Genomic DNA, 23,491 nt, shown 5'->3' on the forward strand with positions numbered 1-23,491 from the left:
CTTAAATTCCACATATGAATGAATTCACATGGTATTTGTCTTTCTCTGATTTATTTCGCTTAGCATTTTACCTTCTAGGTCCATCCATGCTGTTTCAAATGACAGAAATCTAATTCTTGTTTATTGCTGAGTAATATTCCACTGTGTGTGTGTGTGTGTATGTACACCATACCTTCTTTATCCATTCATCAGTGGACACTTAGGTCATTTCCATATCTTAGCTATTGTAAATAATGCCACAATAAACATAGAGGTACATGTAGCATGTATCTTTTCAAATTAGTGTTTTCATTTTCTTTGGGTGAATACCTAGTAGTGGAGTTACTAGATTATGTGATAATTCTAGATTTGATTTTTTGAGAAACTTCAATACTGTTTTCCACATTGGCTATACCAGTTGGCATCCCAACATTGCCCAAGGGGTCCTTTTTCTCTGCACCCTCCCCAACATTTGGTCTTCTTGTCTTTTTTATTTTAGCCATTCTGAGAGTTGTAAAGTGATATCTCATTGTGGTTTTAATTTGCATTTTTCTGACAATTGTGTTGTTGAGCATCTTTTCATGTGTTGGTTGACCATGCGTATATCTTCTTTGGAAAGCTATTCACATCCTCTGCTCATTTTAATGGATTATTTTGTTTGGTGTTGAGTTGTGTAAGCTCTTTATATATTTTGGATATTAACCCCTAATGAATTATATCATTTGCAAATATCTTCTATTCAGTAATTTGTGTTATCATTTTTTTTATGGTTTCCGTCACTGTGAAGGAATTATTGGTGTAATTCCACTGGTTTAAGTTTGCTTTTGTTTCCCTTGCTGGAGGAGGCATATCTAGAAAAATGTTTCATGGGTTGATGTCAAAGAAATTGCTGCCTATGTTTTCTTCTAGGAAATTTATGGTTTCAGGTCTTACATTTAGGTCTTGAACATATTTTTAGCTTATATTTGTGTATGGTATAAGAAAGTGGTCCAATTTCTTTCTTTTACATGTAACTGTCTAGTTTTCCCAACACCATTTGTTAAAGAACCTTTTTCCTCATTGTATATTCTTCCCTTCTTTATAGTAGATTAATTGACAATAGAAAAGTGGGTTTATTTCTGGACTCTGTTCTGTTCCACTGATCTATGTATCATTACCATATTGTTTTAATTACTACAGCTTTGTAGTGTATGTTGAAGTCTGGGATTGAGAAACCTCTAACTTTGTTCCTTTTCAATGGCTATTCAGGGTCTTTTGTGATTCCGCTCAAATTTCAGGATTATTGTTCTAGTTCTGTGGAAAATGTTGGTATTTTGACAGGGAGTGCATTAAATTCATAGAGTGCTTTGGGTAGTATGGATACTTTAACAATACTAGTTCTTTTAGTTCATGAATACATCTTTCCATTTGTTTGTGTCATCTTCCATTACTTTCAAAAATGTTTATAGTTCTTTTGCTTAAATACAGATCCTTCACCAACTTAGTTAAGCTCATTCCAATGAACTTTATTATTTTTGGTGCAACTATAAGTGAAATGGGATTGTTTTCTTAATTTCTCTTTAATAACTAATAACTAATAATGCTACTGCATTATTAGTGTATAGCGGTGATGAGTTTTTATTGAACCCATTCTTGCTTCTTACCAGCAGTGAAGATTTAGAAATTCTATAACCCTATGATATATTCTAAGTTACTTATGGACACTAAACTGTTCTTAAAAGACAAGGAGGGACACCTGGGTGGCTCAGTGGATTAAGCTGCTGCCTTCAGCTCAGGTCATGATCCCAGGGTCCTGGGATCGAGTCCCACAGCAGGTAGGCTCCCTGCTGAGCAAGGACCTCCTTGCTCAGCAGGGAGCCTGCCTCTCTCTCCACCTCCGCCTGCCTCTCTGCCTGCTTGTGTGCTTTCTCTCTCTCTCTTTCGGATAAATAAATAAATAAATAAATCAAATCTTAAAAAAAAAAAAAAAGACAAGGAATAAGAGAGAGACTAAAAAATATCCCTCTAGGAGTTACTGTCTGAAGTTGAGCACATTCACTTTGCCTTTTACTAGGGCCTTTTCAATTTCTGTAAGATCAGTTATTATCTATGTAACAACAGTTTATAATCAGCTTAGTTGCTTGTGTTCCAATGCCATATACATAGTTGCTTTAGAAGAATGCCACTCTAGTGTATGAGTTAAGGAAAAAATGCTAGTCATGCAGAATCGTAGCATCAAATAGAAAGTAAATGGGGATTACTCATTAGGTGGGGGGACGGTAATGAGTATTAAGTTAATAATCTATTAACTTAGTGATATTTTCACTAGTGTGAAACATCCATTTCAAAGCATCAAAATATTGTCACTTAACACTTAATTAAGACTATCTTTGAATTTAGTTCTTAAGTCAGAATATACTCACATGCAGTGTAAACTTTCTAGTCTCCTACAATTCTAACATTTATTTGATCTTGTTTTAAGGAGGAAAGTTTGCACAGATCTCTGAGTGCTAGACTGGAATAAAAAATGGAAATGACTGGTCATCTAGAATTCTTGAATTTTGCAGTATGAGTGTGGCAATAGCATTATGCTAGATGCTAAGAAAACTATCAAAATATGTAACACAGTGATTGATATTAAGATATTTGAAATTTGAAATATAGCTCCGATGTGCTTTCTCTTGCTTTTTGATTACAAAAACAATACAAAACAAAACCCCAAAAACCCAAAATCAAACTGACTCATTGGATTTACCTTATTTACTCTTATTAAAAGAGTTATATTCAAGATTACATGTGAGCCAAAATTGTAAAGAAGGCTTGTATACTCCTTGGGCTTCTTGCTCTCTCATTCTCTCTTTATGCCTGTTTCCAGATCTCTCATAGCATTTTTCTTTTCCCTATGTTTTTACTCTGTTTTCTTTGCATGAATGATGAATTTCAACTTACCTAGTATTCCTCGGTTATAACAATATTTTTACTTGAGGTAGGTTTTTTTAATGAATAATAAGCAGTGCAATGGATTGTACATGAAAAGGTTACTTACAGCACAAAAAAGCAATCAGCTTATAATTGTGCCTGAGAAGAAAAGCAATTCATTTAGTATATCTTAACTCTTCTTCCTTGCATAGCAAAATACCAGCTTTTTATACATATTTAACCTTTTGAGTAGTTAGGTGGATTTCATCATAGGAATTTAGGTGAGTTCATTGATTATATGGAACACTACAAAAGTCCCCACAGAGCCCTTAACTGCATTCTTCTGGTGTTTGTTCTAATTGTAAAAAGTAAAACAACTTTTTCATGTAGTAGGGGGTAATGGCACTGCTAGAGTGTGAATATTTCAAAGTAATATATAAAACTCTGCCCAATTAAATGGACAAACCAGTAATAGGAAAAAATTCATTTTTCCTAGTCTTATATTAAGCCCTACAAGTTTTATATTCAAATATGACCTGAAAGAAATAATTTTATAGCACTGGCTAAACTGTACCAACTATAGGACTGCCTAGTTGTAGTTCATTTGGCAATATCAAGAATACAGGAATAAGGAGTTGTTTTTTAAAAAAAAACAACTGAAAAGATAAACTTTAAGAGACAAACAAATCATATGTTTCCTTATTTCTTCAGTTCTAAAATACACGCCTTTTTATTTAAACATATTAACATCTCTGAAATTGGGATACATCTTAAAATTGGTATGTTAGTTGTACATAATAATGGTACACACTAGTAAAAATAATGGATTTTTTTTGTCTCACTGAAGTCTATTAAGTTAACAGTAACATAGAAATTTAGGTAATATGACCATTCAAAAAATTTACTACTAGCAGGCATTTATAATTTAAGCCAAGCAATCCAAGTAATGATTTTTAAATCCAGAGAATACAAATATTGGTTAATGCAAAAGCAAGTGATGCGTGAATTCAGATTGTCCAATCGTATTTTCCATAGTGAGTAGAATTGTACCATTATTTATGCAAGGCCATATGTATAGAAGCCAATGTATCTGCCCACAGATTACCCTACCCAAATGTGGAGACGTGTTTAGAATAATATAAAATAAATAAGATCATTATACAGGATTGATCTCTCTCTCTCTCTCTCTCTCAGGCTCCCTCTCTCTCTCTCTCACACACACACACACACACACACACACACACATAAACACACACACACTACCTTAATTAGAAAATACTTGTAATTCAGTTACCTTCTTCTAGGCACAGTTATCTGTCAAGTTGTTTCTAATGAGTATCTCTGTGTGCTTAGCAATAGATGATACCATCCTGTAGTCCACTTGGAAAACTATTGACATTTCACTTGTTTTGAATGACTCTTCCTTATTGCTTAGACATTTTTTATGTAATTTTAAAAGTAATATAAATAGATAGATAAAAGAATACTTGGAAAATATAGAATTACGGCTTTAATTTCTTTTTCTTGTGAAATTGAGTCCACTTAAACCCATCACAGGTAGCACACTATCAAAGACTACACATATAATATTTACTTATTGTTACTGTATTCTTTCTGGCCTGTGTCTTCCATGTGTCTTGTTAGTCAAATCCCTTTTCAGATCTAAAGTTTTTCAAGAATAGATATTGTTTCTCTGATGTATTTCCTTTTCTTGTTCCTGAAATACCTGTGTGGATAAATCTGCCATTTGACAAAACTGAGAAGTTGAGTGTCTAAGATTTCTTTGAGTTTTCTCTTTGTTTGTTGTTTGTCTGTTTTATTTATTTAAGTAAATCTCTACACCCACCGTGGGGCTCAAACTCATGACCTCTAGATTAAGAGCCATACACTCCTCCAACTAAGTCAGTCAGGGGCCCCTTCTTTGAGTTTTTAATAAGAATTTGAGGGAAAGACCATAGATGTCTTCATCTGTTTTGATTAACAAAAAAATTGAGGAGCTTATCAATTATTAAAGTATAATGAACAGACCACTAGACACATTTAATCCAAATTTAAATGGAGTTTTAAAAAAAGAAAAATATTAGAAAAATTCCTAGGATTGGTCTTACACTTTTTAACAGCCTGTAAGTAAAATAGAGTGACTACTTTGCATTCTAGTCACAGCTCTTCTGCTCTCAAGAATATAATCATACATACAGTTTTTGAAATTCCAGAAACTGGCTAGCCAAGTAAATTGTCTACAAGGCTGCTTTTATTACTGGTTGAAATGAAATTTTTTTTCAGCCTTCCATCTTAATCAGAGGGTATTGATAAAAGTTAAAACCTGCAAATATCATGTTTCAGTTAATAATTAATGTTATTAATTAGTTATGCTCACTAGAAATGGGAATTAAAACTGAATTTTAAAATGACTGCGAGGTGCGTGGAGTAAATATGATTGATTTATTTTCCTCATGTTTACTTTTTAATTTGTTAGCACAGATAATGAATCTTGGCTCTATAATAAAGTGAATATGACAGAAAGGAGAAAATACTGGGGAAATACAAGTTTATGAGCATATGAATGTTTAATCAGTGTTTGCTTATTTGTTCTAAAGATTATTGTGCACCTAAAATACAAAGTGATTGGAAACCAAGTTAATATCCACTACAGAAATAATTCTAGGTTAGGACCCAAGTTTCTTGATAGAGTAATGATAAAAATTTTGGAAATTATACATAGACATTTACCTTTGTATTGTAAGTTAGACAAGGATACTTACCCAGATGCTAATTTCATGTTGGAAGATGTCAGCATTGAAAGCAATTCCTTCTACAGTTTATCCTGAGGCATTTGTTAAGTGGAGAAGAATGTCCTATGCTATAATTGGCTTTCTTATAAGTGCAAATATAAAAGCTGTTCCTATATTGCAGCAAGAAAATAAATACTGAGAGAGAGAGGAAAAAGAAAGCTATGAAAGTCCCTGAGGTAGGCAGTTTGCCATCGTCCTCTACTGTGCATAAAGTTTTAAAATGATGCTAACTTTAAATTAGTTTCTACTAAGCTACTCTTAGTTGTATAATCACTTTGAACCTTAAAAGACCAAGGCATGAAATATAATGCCTCTGCCTTGCATAAAGAATCTCAACATTTGCTTTTGTTTTGATATTTGATATTGCTATCGATACTTGTTAAATGTCGAATGAGTAACAACAGTCTGTGTTGAACCTTCCGTCCACAAGTCATGGTAGAAACAACGACGAGGAACACGGAGTGAGCTAGGTCACTACTATTTATCTTTCTAAACATGATGGCCAGGTTCTGTGCTCATCATTTTTCATCACTTCTCCACACTGCTTAAGGCATATGCAGCAAACAGAATGTCCCAGCACATTCTATCACAGTGTTTATCATGACCCTTTGGTAAAAGATGCATCTGAGGCCAAATCCTGTCTCTTTGACTTTAGGGGAGTTACTTAACCTCTCTGAGCCTCAGTTGCCTCTCTTAAAATTCAAAGTGAAACTACTATTCGTTGGCTTAGTTTGAGGTTGCAATGCCTGACACATTTTTCTTTGCAATACATATGTGCAGGGTTCATTTTTACTCTTCAGTAATATCTGTGAGAGAAAAGAAAGATGTATACCTTTGGAAGGGGAACAGAAAAAAATGGAATGTTCATCTAGAGGGAATGCAATGTTTAAATAGTACTTCTTTCAGTTGATAGAATATTGGAAGTGGAAAACTGGTAATATGAGCTTGAAGTAATAATGAATAAAATACAGCAAAGTGTTTGCATTGCTGGATAGAGAATCACTCTCGCTGTTATCATGAGTGTCAGATGAGTTAATCAAATAATGTTTTCCAGCATCTCTTACTAGCAGGCAATAGTGGAATTTGCAGGCAATACATAGTCCAACAGACAGGACCCAATAACCCTTGTCCTGGAAGAATTTCCAACCCAATTTGAAAGAAAGATTAATAAATTCATTAAATGCATGAAAACATATTATTAAATGCAAAGTTCTATCTGTGACATAAGTACGCTTACAGTCTTTTTAGAACCCTGAATTGGCACAGTTAATTCAACTTGAGTGAAGGCTGAGACAGGAAAGAAAATGACGGGGATGTGAGCTGCAAAAATATTTCCTATGCTGTCGTCTAAGTAAATCCCAGACCAAGATAAATTTCAAGCACCCAGGAGGATGGCTTTTACTTTTTGAGCAATGTGGATCCACTGAAAGAGAATATAATCCAAAGAGTGAAATGGTCAGGTTTTCAGAAAGTTTACCCAGAATGCAATTTGTAAGACCAGTGAGGGGGAATCCATCCGGTAGAAGGCAGATGTATGGGCAATGGGCCCCAAGCTTTGGCAGTACTCTGAATGAGACAAGAAAAGCAAGTAGGAGAATTACTTAAGCAATGAAATTAGCCACAGGATTTAATAGCCAATACAATGAGTAGCATTTAAACATTTACTTACAGTTCGATTTTAACATATCAATTTGTGTTGTTTTGAAGTGTTTTCCAGACAGAAACTTCTGAAACACCTGCTAGTCTTTTCCCTTCTCACTCTCTGTAACCATAAGACAGACGATTATGAAGCCAGAAAGTTGGAAGGTTAGACCTAGACCCTCAAGGGCTGCTCAGCACCCAGGGTGTATCAACTGGGGTGATGCCATCTTTCTTTTTTTTTTTTTTTTTTAAATTTTTTATTTTTTATAAACATATATTTTTATCCCCAGGGGTACAGGTCTGTGAATCACCAGGTTTACACACTTCACAGCACTCACCAAAGCACATACCCTCCCCAATGTCCATAATCCCACCCCCTTCTCCCAAACCCCCTCCCCCCAGCAACCCTCAGTTTGTTTTGTGAGATTAAGAGTCACTTATGGTTTGTCTCCCTCCCAATCCCATCTTGTTTCATTTATTCTTCTCCTACCCACTCCTAATGCCTCCTTTGGACTCCAGCACAGTATCATTCTTAGTTATTAAGACAGCTTGATGTACTTGGGAGACTGCTGGCCTGTCTCCTCTTTCTCTGTCACTTGCTAGCATGTACTGAGTGAGGACAAACTAACAGTCTTAATGCTAAAATTCAGACCCCTGAGGAATACAGTTGTTTATTATTACCATTATTCTGCTACGGATATATTTGTCATAGTCTTCAACTTAGTGCTTACTATATTTGACCCTTAACCGCTTTCAGAGAGTGAAATCAAACTTCAATAAGATCATATTCGTGACATTTCTCTGTGACAAAAGCCAAATGTAAATAAATTATGCCCTAGTTTCAGGTGGTCAAACTACCTTTGTTTTCTAATTCTCCTAATCTGTTTTCAGTAAGAAAAAAATTTCCCTCTTTCAGTCAAGAGGGCATTTGGCTATCTCCAGGGAAAAGAAAACAATAGAAGAGTCAAGAATTTTTAATACTTCTTATCTCTGTAAGTGGAAACTCTAGTCATGAATAATTCGTAATGAGAGAGAAAAACATAGCATTTCTTTTTTTTTTTTTTAAGATTTTTATTTATTTATTTGACAGAGATCACAAGTAGGCAGAGAAGCAGGCAGAGAGAGAGGAGGAAGCAGGCTCCCTGCTGAGCAGAGAGCCTGATGCAGGGCTCGATCCCAGGACCCTGGGATCATGACCTGAGCTGAAGGCAGAGGTTTAACCCACTGAGCCACCCAGGTGCCCCAAACATAGCATTTCTTAGATGATTCCATGCAGTGACATCTGTGTGATCGGAGAGAGTTTAAAAACAAAACAACAAAACAAAAAACCAGAACCCTGAACTCAGGTGTTACATTAACAACCATTGTAATAAAGATAAGATACTTAAGGAAGTAGTGTTTTATCAAGCTTCCTTCTATCCCCGTTTCAACCAGTGGTGAGCCTAGCATTAGGCACTACTGAGGTTCATGACTTGAGGAAAAGGAAACTGCAAAAGAAGAGATAATCACTCAGTTCTTCAGAGATTTTAAGTGCCTGTTTGCCCCCCTGCTGGCTTCTGTGCCAAAGTGTAAGCCACACTTCCTTATGTGGAACAAATAAACCGGAATGTTTTATGGCATCATCTGAAGTTTTTTATCATGTGATTTTGACAACCTCTGTGCACAGATGTACATTTTCTGAGTTTATCATACATTACTTTTTGTCTGAAACTGTCTCTTCATTTTACTTTTTTTATATGACACTTCATAAGAAACCAGTATTCACGCGTGGTTTTCTTATATCTCAAAATCAGATCATGAAAAGCAGTTAGCTGGGTGCTAAGGGCATTTCATGATTTTTTCCCCCCTAATATATCCCCCTTATGTCCTTGGAAATCTGAAACAATGAATATTAACTTTCTTTTCATATTGATTGGAAAAATAAGTCATGATGAGACAGAAAAGTTATGCCGAAGATACAGGAACCAGGTATTATTCAGTTTGGGGGGAAATGGTTTGTTACTTTACTCTCAGTTATGGAGTTGAGGAAATGAGATTTCTTTGATAACTGAAACAAAATTGCCACCAGCTAAAACTCCATCTCTATCTAACCTAAAGATAGGATTACTCAGATATTAAATTGGGCAAGAAACTTGATTATAAAGGCGCTTTTCAGAGTTGTAATCTGGTTTATCAAAGTGTTAATACGAGATTTTTCCATAGGAGATCCCCATTTTGTACCACAATGAAGAAAAGTGCCTGCCAGACACAGGCCTATTTTAAAAAGAGATTATTTAATTAGTTATTTTTATTTCCAGTGAGTCTGGCAGTATACTGTGGGGAATCACTTAGTTTTCATTCATTAAAGAAGCCATGGTTTATATTTCCCCCAGGCAGAGATTTATCTGACAATTTGAATGCTTTGGTGACAGAAATATCTGATGATGAATATGATATTAAGGAGATGCCAAGTGACATGGCATTTTGAATCATTTTCAGTAACTGCTCATGATTAATAATTGTGCTCATGTATGTATTTTAATTCTTATTAAAGAACATTTTGCATGGGAAATGGGAGTAGATGTTCTACTCTTCTTTTCTTTTATGAATAAGAAGTACATGAATATAAAAAACTGGCTGTACCAGTAGCGTGTGTTGAAACCTTGGGTCTCCAGGTAGTCACGGTGGAAGTCGTTCCCCTCCCGTCCGTGATGTTTAATTCATTTTTGCTTTAACGATGAAATAACAACAACGTAAGAGCTACCATTCACTAGGTACATACTGACTGCTATATAGTTGTCTACGTGCTTACCCTGTATCATTTCCAATTTATGGAACAAACCAAAGGTGGATGGTAGTTTTTTTCCTTGTGATACAGTTAGCTCACAATTTCCATACTTTGCTGCATATAGGTATCACCCATATTTGTTAAAATATAGACATCTGGAACTGCATTTTCCTTCATACCCATCACCAGAATTGCCACAAAGAGCAGTCTTGTTGTGCTGCTATAATAGAAAATTCCCCAAGACTCAGTAAGTCACTGCCTACATCACAAGTCACTAGTATATTACACTTAATTGTTACCTTAATTATTTCCCACATAAATTACTTACACTTGTAAATTGCAGGATCTTATGAAATTGTGTACCTTTAAATCTATGAATACAAAACAAGTGTTTCTATTTCCTTCTTAATCTTTGCAGTTTTAGCTGAGTGGATAACTTTTGAAATATGAAGGCATCAAAAATATATTATGATAACCCCCTACCTGAGCAATTTCTAGTTCACATAGTCATTTTTCTGTAGCTAAAGAGAATTTGGGTAATTGAAATACTTGGGTAATTTAAATACTATTCAATGAATGAAATATTTTCTTACTAATGCAAGGTAAAATATATATCTCAGGTTCTATTTTTATCCAATTTATCATTCCTGTATATTAAAAATAGTAGTTATATCCTGCTGTATCCTGAAGACTATTGAGTTACAAAATGACTGCTTTTCCTATTTTTAAAGTATATAATGAAAGTGAAGGATTCCTTGGAAAACCAAGTCAGTATTTTCCTTATTTGTACATTTTTTTTTTTTTTAGAAATGATAATAATTCTAACATCTTTCTTTTGGGTTAATGACATTGCATTATTTTATGTGTGCAATTTGATGGCCCTTACCTGATTCTTAGTTAATTTCATATATATTAGGATGGTGAGCTATCTAATATCATAAGATGGAAGTTTCTGGAGAACCTAGTCTTCTATATATTTCAAAATGAGAGAAACAGTAAATATCTTTTAATTAAAAGCTTAAGGAGAAGTGTGAAATTCTAGTTTTGACTAATTTCTCAAAAGTACAACTTCCTAATGGGCGGTCATAGGATTATTTGTAGTTTTAAAACCTTATGTTTGTCATATATTTTAATACAAGTTTATTGGAGATATATTTATTTACTTAATCATTAGCCTGAACTACATAACAATAATGTATTCTGTTGGAACATAATGGAAAATAGCAATCTATCTCATTATGGATATTTTGTTGAATACAGCTAATATTCTGTACTTATTTCAGCAGCTGAAGATTTAAATCCAGATTTAAGATTTTTCAACACTCTGCTTCTTTGAAATGTATGTATGCATTTTTAGGTAGCTCTAGGTTAGAAGTTTTTTTTTCTACAAATATTGACAGCAAAAATGAGCATTTAACCTGAACACTGCATAATCTCAGGGTCTACTTTATTGTTACATATAATAAATTTGAAAAGAAGCAAATATTAAACTTTCTATTTTAATAGGCTGGCACATAGTCATTACATTATAAAATAGATCTAGTATGAATCTCTATTGAATAAGAGATAATGCATGAAAAGCTGGCTTAGTTTTTACAGGTTTGTCATAAAATTGTTGCCCTATTAAATTCTCCTAGAATGTTCTTTCTATAAAATTCATAAAGCATCCTTTGTTTTAATAGCTTTACATTTGTTCTGTTTAAAATTCTATGTTGAATTTTCCCTTTCAGAACTACTGAAGCAATTGCAAACACTATATTCAAAGCCTTTGTGATACTTTATTCTCTAGGAATGTTTAATAAGTAAATGCGTCTATCAAGATTTCATCTTCTGTCTTCACTCTCTACTGGAATTTAAAGTTTCTTTCCCTAGCTCCAATACCTCTCTGACTACATGGGTATTTGTATTTATTTTCTATATGACAAACATTTCTTTGTATGTTCAGGAGTGAATGCATAATGTAGAAGTCTCTAGAATTCAAATAAACAAATCACCTACTACATATTTTCTCAGTTCTATTTTGCTCTCTGTCGTTTGTTCCAGCTCTTTCCAAAGTGTCCTAGCATTAGAGAGGCTCATTATAATATATCTTGCCATCTGCAATGGCTTCCCATTTAAACTGTTGCATTTCTTTGACTCTGGAACACAGAGACTTCATATGTGACCTGAGATGGCATCCTGTGTGGGGAAAAAAAAAAAGCTTAATCACATTGCATGGAAAAAAAATGGCTAAATAGCTGATAATTGGAATTGGGACTATGATTTATCTCTCAAATAAAAATCAGTGGTTGACATGCCAAGAATATTGTTTTGCAACAAAACATATGAGGCTGTGCCTTGTGGTATTTATCCTGATGCTCACTCACCAACAAAAGCTTAAAAGAGGTAAATAACTTAAAAGCATAGGGTTATGTCTTCTGCACAGCAGTGTTTGAATATTTACATTTTGTATTCAACTCAAGTTTCTTGAAGCAACAGAATCCTACCTTTAGCATTTTACCTTGGCATTTATACCCCTTTTTAGCTTTTTCCTGTGCAGATATATGTTTTGTCAGAAGGTGAGAATAGGTATACATCTGCAGGTTTTTGAATTGCAGGCTTTTGACTCTACAGACAAATGTTTCATCAAACCATGCTGTTATCTTTGTAGTTGGTAGAAGATGAATTGTGCAGTTTAAGTGGAAGTCTGAGAACGAGTTACTGAAATCTTGCCTGGCTGCAAAGTGCATTCAGCAGTTGAAAAGCCCATATGTTTTTCTCATTTGAAAGAATGCATCTTAAACAAACTAAAACACATTCTTCTACTTGCTATAGCAACATTGTTCACTGCATTAGGATGATAATCTTCTTAGATTTTGTTGACTTTTGTGAACTATCTCAATAAGAATTTTGGCCTTTGAATGTTAAAGTCCATAGGCCCTACTATTTAAATAACACCATCACTCTGCATCAGTATTCTCAAAAATTGACATTCCTATTCTAATTTAGCTTATTCATGGTTTTCATTTTTTCCTCAATTCAAAACAATTAATTTAAGCAGATAATATATCATAATTGACTTGAGATAACGCAGCGTGAAGAAAAGCATAACCACATTTTACAAGAAAATAGCTAGATGACTGATAATTGAATTTGTAACTTTATGAATGCTGGTTTTTATTTCAAAGATGGTATTTCCTCTACTTTCAAAAGCTGGTTCAAGCATTTCAGCATACCAAGAAAACCTTTCTGTTTTTAACAGTATGTTGACTCTTTAGAGTGATAATATCTACATTCAGAAAATTAATTCAATTTCAAGAAAGGAAGAGAAGTAGTTCCAAAAAGCAATGATTTGTTTTAATTTACTTTAACCCATGATAACTGAGAATTGCCAATTTGTAAGGCACTGTTCTGAGTGCTTTGGAAACATAAATAATACAAAAGGCATGGTTTCTACCTTTAAAATGTATATTATCTAAGAAAAAATAGGCACAAATAGCTGTTGCTTATCATTTTACCTGGAAACCTCCAAGTTTTCCAATATAGAAAATAATAGGATATAGTTTCTATAGAACAGGGAAAATTCTTTAGTGGCCACATATCACAGAATCATCTTCAAGATTTGTGATGCAAAGAAATGACCTTTTCTCTAATGTGCACATACATTTTATGTGCAATCCAAAGAAACATAACTAATTTGAAAACTGTTTTTATAATTTTGTAATTCCTAGTTTTTCTAATCAAGGTTACTGTGGCAACGTGTGAAGTTTATGCCCTCATACAAAGAATCAGAGTTTGGGTGTAGAGAGAAACAAACATCACCAAATGTGATTTCTATTCTAAGTTCCTTTTTTTTCTTTTTTAAATTAACATATAATGTATTATTTGCCCTAGAGCACAGGTCTGTGAATCATCAGTCTTACATAATTCACAGCACTCACCATAGCACATACCTTCCCCAATGTCTATCACCCATCCACCGCATTCCTCTCCCAACCCTGCCCCAGCAGCCCTCAGTTTGTTTCCTGAGATTAAGAGTCTCTTATGGTTTGTCTCCCTCCCTAGTCCCATCTTGTTTCATTTTTCCCTCCCTTCCCCCCACAAATCCTGCCCTGCCTCTCAACTTCCTCCTATCAGAGAGATCATATGGTAATTGTCTTTCTCTGACTGACTTATTCCGCTTAGTATAATACCCTCTAGTTCCATCCACATTGTTGTAAATGGCAAGATTTGGGGGTTTTGATGGCTACATAGTATTCCATCACACACACACACACACACACACACACACACACACACATACACACACACACTTCTTTCTTACACAAAAAGTTGAAAACAGAGCTACCCTATGACCAACAATTGTGGATATTTACCCTAAAGATACAAATGAGTGATTAGAAGGGGCACGTGCACCTGAATGTTTATAGCAACCATGTCCACTAGCCAAACTGTGGGAAGAACCTAGATGTCCATCAACAGATGAATAAATACTTTAAGTTCTTTTAAGGTGGTTACTCCCAGTACCAAGACCAGAGACCCGCTGGGGTGGGGAGAGGGTATCAGAGGAATCCATGCGGGTGTGTTGTTCAGGCGTTAGCAGTACTGCCCTCACTAGACGTTCATTGGACAGTAATGCAACCCCAAGAGGAATCCATGAATGATGTAGAAGGAAGACAGTGCTGTGCATAGTCACATTCTTACAGGGAGCTCCTTTGCCACCTCCCCAGTTCCTAGAGCAGAGCAGTGCAACCAAGCCCTAGCCCTGAGATCAACCTTTCTTAGACCTTCTGTCTTCCTTTCCTCTCTTGCCTTCTGACACCACTCCCCAACACCAGAAAAAAGTGATAGCCTGAGACAAATCTGAGCAAATGTGTGGGAGGTTAGATGAGAAGTCTCACCAGAAAAAAAAAGAAGAAGAAGAAGAAGAAGAAAGAAATCTTCAGAGCTCCTTTTAACCCCCAGGCCACATTGTGAGAAATAGTGGCCTTGACCTTTCCCTCACCAATTTAGAGTCTGGTCTCAAGACAGCTCTAAAACAAAAGAAATGCTAAGAATAAAGGAAAGGCCGTGGTCCAGAGGGCACAGAGGGAGGTTAATGCTTGAATCAGCATTAATTTTTGCAGTATGGGAGGTCATCAGTAATCCATTCTCTGGGGCTTGTGTTCAGCACAATTACCGTGCTATGCTAAGCACAGCAGACAACTCACACTCCTCTGAGAAGATGAGATGCTCAGAGAAAGAGAGGCCTGGAGATGTTTAAAGGAGATTTGTTGCTAACATGGCTTTAATTTGAAATCCTTTTCATTCTGAAGATGTCTGGATATTGAGATAGAGCAAATGAAAGCAGTGCATTCCTGTTACGGATTCAGCCGTACATCTCCCTTATTTGAAAGGCTTAATCAGCACATTCAGGAACAAGATGTGAGACATCTTGAGGCACTGCTTCCTTGTCAGCTGCGAGATCAATAAAATGCAGACGCCATTCTTTGCCACACTCCACAGAATGAGTGGAATGAGTTTGCAGAGTGAGAAGGACTTCACTTTGAGACTGTTTTATTCACACCGACTTGGCAAAGGCAGGGACGTTGCTCCGGAGAGGGCACCGGAGGCCTGGCCCTAGCTGGCTCAGCTGTTCTTGCGCAACCTGCCAGGTGACATTACTCACTTGCTCAGAGTTAGTCTGCCCATCAGGACTTGGGTCAGAAGACATTTGCAGGCCGCTGGGGCAATTCAGGCTAAGCGATTATTTTAACCAACGATGTAAATGGTGCCTAAAAGCCTCTGGTAATCAGTGTTGGTTGGACTCATTAATTCAGGATTATTGTTAAACCGGACAAAAGTAAACACAGTACTACAGATGCATAAACACAGATCTAGCAGCCGGGAAATGTAGACGGCCGTATTCTGCTGCCATAAGCTGGCACTGATCAGGTGGCCACTGGGCCCACATCAGGGATGACGGTGGACAGGTTTTAGAAGTACCTGGTTGCTGTCTGGCAACCAGGAGAAAACTCAGTAACTTACTTGACTATCAGCGCCTTTTTTTCATTAGGAAAGAAGTGGCCTTCTTTACTCAGCATACAAATAATTTCCAAAGGAGGCCTCTCTATCAGTCCTCTTGAGAGAATAGGTGAAATTATTTTTTTAATTTAAAATTGAATTGCACAAATAAAATGTTATAATATTACCTGTGATTTTTGCTGTTTATCTTTCATGTTTATTTTAAAAGATTAGCTCCCTCTGAAATACCCGCAAAGGAGCTCCCTGTTTTGGGGGACAACAGATGTACACACACAACCCATGTGCATGAACTCTGGGGCAGGGAAGTTCTGGGTATGGCTTGAGTATAGAAGCAGGTTTTCACTTTTCAATCCTGTCCCTGCAACCTGATGGATATGGGTATAGCCTCGTGGGGTCTGCATGGCAACAGCAGGTGGGACAAAGGCAGATCCCCCCAAGTTCAGTCCGGCAGCAAGAAGAACAATTGATAAAATTTTAAGGAAGGGATTTGATTCAACAGGGTTATTTGTGAGACATGGGTAATCCCAGCTAGCATCGTTGAAGATACTGTGTTTCTCTTTCACCCACCGTCTCATTATCCCTAGCTCTGCCCAGCTTTCCTTCTGAACATTCCTTGAACTCTTCCTCTTTTTTGTCCCTCTTTCAGACCTGCATCCTTTTGCACCTGCACAATTTTAGTAGCTCGCTATTCAGTATTCAGCCATAATTTTTTCGCCTCTTAAATCTACCCTCCACCATACAGCCGGTAAGATAGATATTAAATGAAAATATGACCATGGTTCGAATCCTTCAAAAACTCCCAGCAAGTTCTTTGAACAAAATAATCTAGGGTCTCTCTGTTTCTTCACTTCATCCTGAGACCATCCCTGCTCAACCCGCCTTGGTCTATGGATACTGAACTGCCTCTACTTTCCCAACCACACCAGGCTGTTTCCTGTCTCTGTGCTTCCCCATCTTCACTGTGCTGGCTCCCACTCTTTTCCTGGAAATCCTTCCCTGAGTCCCAGCCTGGTTTACGATTCCTTCTTCTTTTATCCCGTTGAATTCTGTGCATCTACCATCACAGCATCTGCTATAATATTAAAATGTGTTTGATTTCTGTGTGTGTCTCTTCCACCAGACTGAAAACTCTTTGAGGAAACCGGTGCACAATAGCCCAGCTCCGGCTTCTCCTCAGAGATCAGGTTGGGTGTCGCTTCTCAGAAAGGCCATCTCTGATCACCTTCACTTGTTTCACCTGCCTTTTTTTTTTTCTTCTTCTTCTTTCCTTACCACTCTTTGATATTCCTTGTTTGTTCAGATTTTGTTTACAGTTTTTCTCCCCACTAGAATATGACTCCTTGAGAGCTGAGGCCTTTTCTGCTTTGTTCACCATTGCCTAGAAAAGTCCCTAGTATATAGCAAGCCTTTAATAAATACACAGTTTTCAAAACAAAATTAAATGAGGGATTGATGGATGGGCACATAGTGAGAAGTCAATAAATTAGCTGGAACTGAATTAGCCTATCCCTATTATATAAGCAGTACAGGCCAATAATGGTAGCAGGTTCTTTTTTTTTTTTTTTTTTTTTTTTTTTTAGCAGGTTCATTTTTAACACTTCATGGAACACAAACCACAACAAAACCTCAGTATTTACTTCTGTGACTCACTGCCATCAACTGTCACCCATTGTTTTAATATATCCCATTTTGGGAAAGATCTGTCATATCCTGAATGCCTCTAGTGACATCCTACATGTTTCCTTCATGTTTCTTTCTTATTCTCTTTCCTGGGATAAGTACACATCCCCCATATAAAATAACAGCAGAAGAAAAAGATCCAGATTCAACTTTTGAAGAACTACTGAACTCTTCACTCTATCAATTGATATTTTTTTATTTGTGAGGCAGAGAATTGGCTCCAATTCCAGATTCATTTTTTAAAGGTTTAACTTCCCTTCTCACTGGTTTCCTCATTGATTAAGTAAGTGTGGTAACCCTATTCTTCTTGTAGTCTTATTTTGATGATGTGAGAAAATACTTGTGAATGCTCTTTTCAGACTTGCGAATGTTCATCTAATATGTTGTTCATCAATTAATATTTCATATTTATCCCCTGTTTGTTGATAGTGATGACAACATATATCTCCATATTGTCTTCCTTTTAAGCATCTTATTGTTCACGGCTTAAGGTCACTTAATCTTAGGTGTATAATCATTTGCATTCTGAATTGCAACTCCTTCATTAGTTTTTATAACTGTTGAACTTAATAGGACATTGGGGAAGCAGATAGCACAGGCAAAAGGAAATTGGATTTTGAACTTTTAATTATGATGACACCCATTTGATTGTGATCCAGGTAATTAGTGAAGAAGAGTTGCTGTTGTGACAACTTTCAGTGTGACATGCAGTAACAGCTTTAGATTGGCTTGTTAGTTCACTGTTTAGAAAAAAAAAAAAAATAGCCCCGAATACTAACATGCATCACGTGTCCTTTAAACCCTTTCTATGTGCAAACCACTATGGACACCTAAGGATGTAACAGCGTGTACGACTCAGAGCCTATCCCAGAGAAGCTAAAGATCTAGGATCACCTCCATAGTCTGCTCTAACATGCAAGTGGTTGTACAGAACCAAGCTCATTCTTTTTTAACAATTTATAATTACAGAGGAAGAGCACTTTTTACCTCGTAGCTGTTGAATTAAGGTGTCATTGTAACCCCAATTTTTATTTTATTTTTTTTCAATTTTTTATTTAAAACCTAGTGTGTTAACATACAGTGCACTGTTGGTTTCAGGAGTAGAATTCACTGGTTCATCGCTTACATACAATACCCAGAGCTCTTCGGAACAAATGCCATCCTGAATGCTCATCACCCACTTAGCCCATTCCCCACCCACCTCCCTCTATCAGTTTGTTCTCTATTGTTAAGAGCCTCTTATGGTTTGCTTCCCTCTCTCTCTTTTTTCCTTCCCCGATGTTCATCTTTGTTTCTTAAACTCCACACTTGAGTGAAATCATATGGTATTTGTCTTTCTCTGACTGACTTAGTTCGCTTCGCATAATATACTCTAGTTCCATCCACGTCATTGCAAATATAACCCCGACATTTAAAAAAAGAAAAACTGAGGGCCACTAGCTGGTAAGGAAGTAAACCGATACTTCAAAAATGCATGCTTCATTCAAGAACTCCACACATAGTCATGTTGCCTCTCGTGGGCTTTACTCATTGGCAGGATACAGTATGTAAGTGAGTTGTAAAAATTTATTTTTTAAAAAATGTAGGACCGAAGGCTGAGAAAAGAAATACTGATAAATTTGATGTCATAGCAATAAGGTAGCTCATGTAAAAATACCTTGTAAGCTGCGAAGCCCTATAAAAATATAACGTCACTTTATATTTTTTGGATTATGTTTCATTTCAGTGAATGCGTAATGCAGGCATAATAAAGATTGGGAGTCTTATGGCAGAGTAAAAAAGATATATGTATATGTATATACACACAAATACGTGTTTTAATTGTTCATTGGTATTTGACTTACCTGATAGTGCAACAGTTCCTGGCCACTGTGTTTGCTGACATGTTAGTTAAAAGTAGAGTTTGGTAGGTGGAGTTCCAATGAAGTAGGCTTACTGAATAGTGTGGCTTGAGGTCTAATCTCTCTTGCTGAAAATGGTTACAGATTTGGAGAGAATGTCCAGTTCAGCATAAGGTCTTTAGAAGTATGCACCTAAGTGGTATGAAGTTCTTTCTAAAGCTATCATGTAGTTTAATTAATACATTAAACTAAATTAAGTCAAATTAAACCTGGATCTCTCTCTCTGCTGTTGTACTGACTGGCCTGCAGTAAATGATCTTTTTGCCTGCTGCATTTTCCCCATCCAAACATTGCACAAATCAAGGACAAGGATGCTTGAGACTCCTTTAAAGGCAATATTCTTAAAAAGCTAGCCTCCTGTGGTTGTCTAAAATCAAAGTATCATCATGAAAGTCTCCTACTGCTTTTATGAAGTCTGTAAAGATCTTAAAGTTTAAAATGGAAAGCAAAAGAAGAATCCAAAGGCTCAACATCTAAGTTTTGGTGGTTAATTTTTCTGAAATATGAAAATCAGATTATTATCTATCCTAGTACTGCAATTCTAATTCTAAACAGTGAACTAATAAGTAAATCCAATTCTAAAAATGAATGGCTTCTTAATTTAATGACTTCAAAGTGATATAGTACGTTGACCTAAAAGTAAATGATGTATCAGTTATCAGTTACAAAGATGGAATTTTTTCTTTATTGATGCCATCTTTACTAATAAAGTCTGATAAAGATGATTACTTATCCACACATTTCCATCTGTTTTATAAAAAGTGTTTCAAGATTTTAAAGCCTTGGAGAAATAGTAGTAGGTAATGTGTTTAGAGCTACTTATTCTCTGAGCAAGGGATAGAAAAGAGAAGCATGTTTACGGTTAATGATAGAATGATTCCCAAGGAGAAACATCTTTGTAAGTTCTCAAAGTATTATAATGCAAGTGCAAAATTCTTTCTTTCATATTTCTATCCTCAATCTAAGTGTAAACATTTAATTACTGACAAATGTTGGGCTTCAATATTAATTAAAGCCCAAAATATGCTTGGTGACAATCACTGATCAAGTTGACTTACATATATACTGACAATTCATAATGGCAGCTATGCTCCTTTCATATTTTTAGGAATTCTGATAAGTTAGTATAGCATATTTTATAATGAGATTATCATATTATACAAATTGAATATGACAAAAAGTTGAGTATAGTATGTATAACTGAAATTAAGATAACTAGGTATTACTTTTCATTTTGTCATAACATTACTTATTCTGAATTTTCAAAATTGAATTTAATGTAGTTTGTGGTGAAATTTTATGAAAGAAGAAATTCAAATATATATAAAAATATACTTACTTTTTAGATGCATTTGCCTTCATTTTTAATTTTAAAATCTGATAAAATTTGGTATCTGAGAACATATTAGAATTGTATTATGCCTTACTGTTAGAATTTAAAAATTTAAGAAATTTTTCTTCAGTTTCCAAGTTGCAAATATAAAGAAATATTTTAAAAAGAGAATTAAAATGTATGTGAAAATACCTATATGTATAGTTGTGAATTTTGAATTTAAAATATTAGAAATGTAAATACTTTAATATCTTGATTTACTTATTAGTGTACGTAAGTTATGTACAATGTCAGGGAGTTTACCTGCTTACTTTATAAATATATTTTGTCTACACATTTTCTATTACTTATAAGATGTTATAAGTTATTATTATTAAATGTTATTATCAAATGTTGACAGATTTGCACTTTGCTCTTTTTGTTGGAAGCATACATAATGTTTATAAAAATTTAAGTCAAAAAAATTATAGTAATGAGAAATGCTAAGTCAATATAAAAATGATTTTGACACAAAACTCAGATGCAGGCAGTTCAAGATCAAGGATATTTATTGGATCAAGGATATTTATTGAGGGTTTACAATTTAGGAGGTATGCTAATTTCTGAAAGCATAAAATATGAGATAGGCCCTTTAAGGCATTATACTTCCATTAATGTGCTCAGCAGCCAAGGGATGACAGTGAGTAATGTAGAATCGTAATGCAGATGGCGGTTATCTGTTGTGGTGCCACACTCAAAGCAAAGGAAGAAGAGTGTCATGAGGAGAAAGAATTATTTTCTTCATGTGGAGGTCAATGACAGGTCTGTAAAGTAGGTGGCACTCGCAAGGCATAATGGGACAAATTAAATTTATTTTAAAAATATCTCCTATCAAATCTAATAGCCACATTCTGAGAGTGACTTTTTTCTGATATATATTCACATCTTTTCCTAATTTGTTCCCAGAGTGCTCGGGCCCATTGGGAATTGAAGGTGGAATCATATCAAATCAGCAAATCACAGCTTCCTCTACCCACCGAGCTCTCTTCGGACTCCAGAAGTGGTATCCCTACTATGCGCGTCTCAATAAGAAGGGGCTTATCAATGCATGGACAGCTGCAGAAAATGACCGATGGCCATGGATTCAGGTAACACATGGGATAGGACAAGGTGAATGCCAAGGAATGACCAGAATCATTTCAGAAAGAATACAAGTCAGAGCCCAAAGTGTGACTTCTCTTTATGGTCAGAGGGCAGGATGATTTAGTTGAGTCCAAATTGGGTATAAAATCTGAAACTGTGGGATATCTGTACATTGACTGAAAAGTGCATTAACAGGGTTAAAAATGTTGAAATTCTTGGGCTGCAAATATGTCTGTTTTAAGGTACATATCAAAGAATGAGGTTTTTTACATATGCCATGTGTTCATTAGTACTTAACATTTAACAGCAACTGCTGACCCTTGAAGAAAGTAAAAATTGCGTCTTTTCTTTCTCTGTCTCAGAATTGGTTTCACATGCGCAAAGCATGTAAAGTACAAAATAGATTATGAGAATCCCTAAAATGCCATCAGTGCCTTCTTTCAGTAGTTGAGAGTGTATCAGTTCATGCTGTTTCATTTATTACCATCAGCCAGCTTTTTTTTTAAACAGAAAAAAAAAAAACAAAACATGATATACCAAGATAGTAAGTGATTTCCCTAAAATGGGTTGGATGGTAGTAATACCAGAAACTTCTATTTAATCCAGTTAAACGCTTTTTGATGCCTTTGCTGAAGTGAGATAGTAAACTACATATTATGGGGACAGAAAAGGTGATTAAACCATAATTTCTGTGAAAGATTATACCTCTGTTAGGGAGAGCACATTAGTAACATCTAACAAGACATTGATGTGTGCTGAAGAGAAGGAAGGCCCAGTGTGTGATGGGATTAGTGGAAGACATAATTATCATGTAAAAAACTTAAGGGAGAATAGTATTTTAGGTGGGCCTTGGGAAATGGCTTTCTATAGAGAAAAAAAATCCATGGAACAGCACAATCAAAGGCACCAGGTGAGAATCTGAGGACCATCGTATGGAAATTCATGACTTGTGTATAGAGGAACGTGTTCTGATTAAGTGTGTGAGTTAAATATATATGAAGATTCATACATACTAAAATATTTGGGGCTTATTCCAGGGAACTGTTACAGAATTTTGATTTAAATAGTTGAGCTGTTTTTGTTTACAATATATTTTGAGTCAGGGGTAATTTTTAATGTGAAAATCCATGATTTGAAGTTATTAGGGGCAATGTACAGGGATTGCCTTACAGGACTTTAATAGAATGAGAAACTGATTTATGGCCAAGTAACATGACTTCCTTACCTTAGGAACTGGGCTAAGGTCTCCTTCAGATATTTCTTTTATTCAGGTTTCTTATGAATTTTTACATATCCTGCCTATATACATTTCTTTTATCTATATGGCTCCAGGTGGTTACCTGATACTGTTTTGTTTTATGCATTTATTTTTGCA

General features: G+C 35.5%; 1 protein-coding gene across 2 annotated transcripts in view; it reads left to right on the top strand.

Annotated features, from left to right (window-relative positions):
* EDIL3 (EGF like repeats and discoidin domains 3) overlaps positions 1 to 23,491 on the top strand; it is a 413,532-nt gene that overhangs the window by 248,508 nt on the left and 141,533 nt on the right. For both annotated transcript variants that reach the window (XM_032335811.1, XM_032335809.1), the window contains one exon: positions 21,940 to 22,121. In XM_032335811.1, coding sequence (XP_032191702.1) covers positions 21,940 to 22,121 — 182 coding nt within the window. The remainder of the gene's footprint in view (positions 1 to 21,939; positions 22,122 to 23,491) is intronic.

This window comes from Mustela erminea, chromosome 3 (genome assembly GCF_009829155.1).
Source record: "Mustela erminea isolate mMusErm1 chromosome 3, mMusErm1.Pri, whole genome shotgun sequence".
Taxonomy (NCBI): Eukaryota; Metazoa; Chordata; class Mammalia; order Carnivora; family Mustelidae; genus Mustela; species Mustela erminea.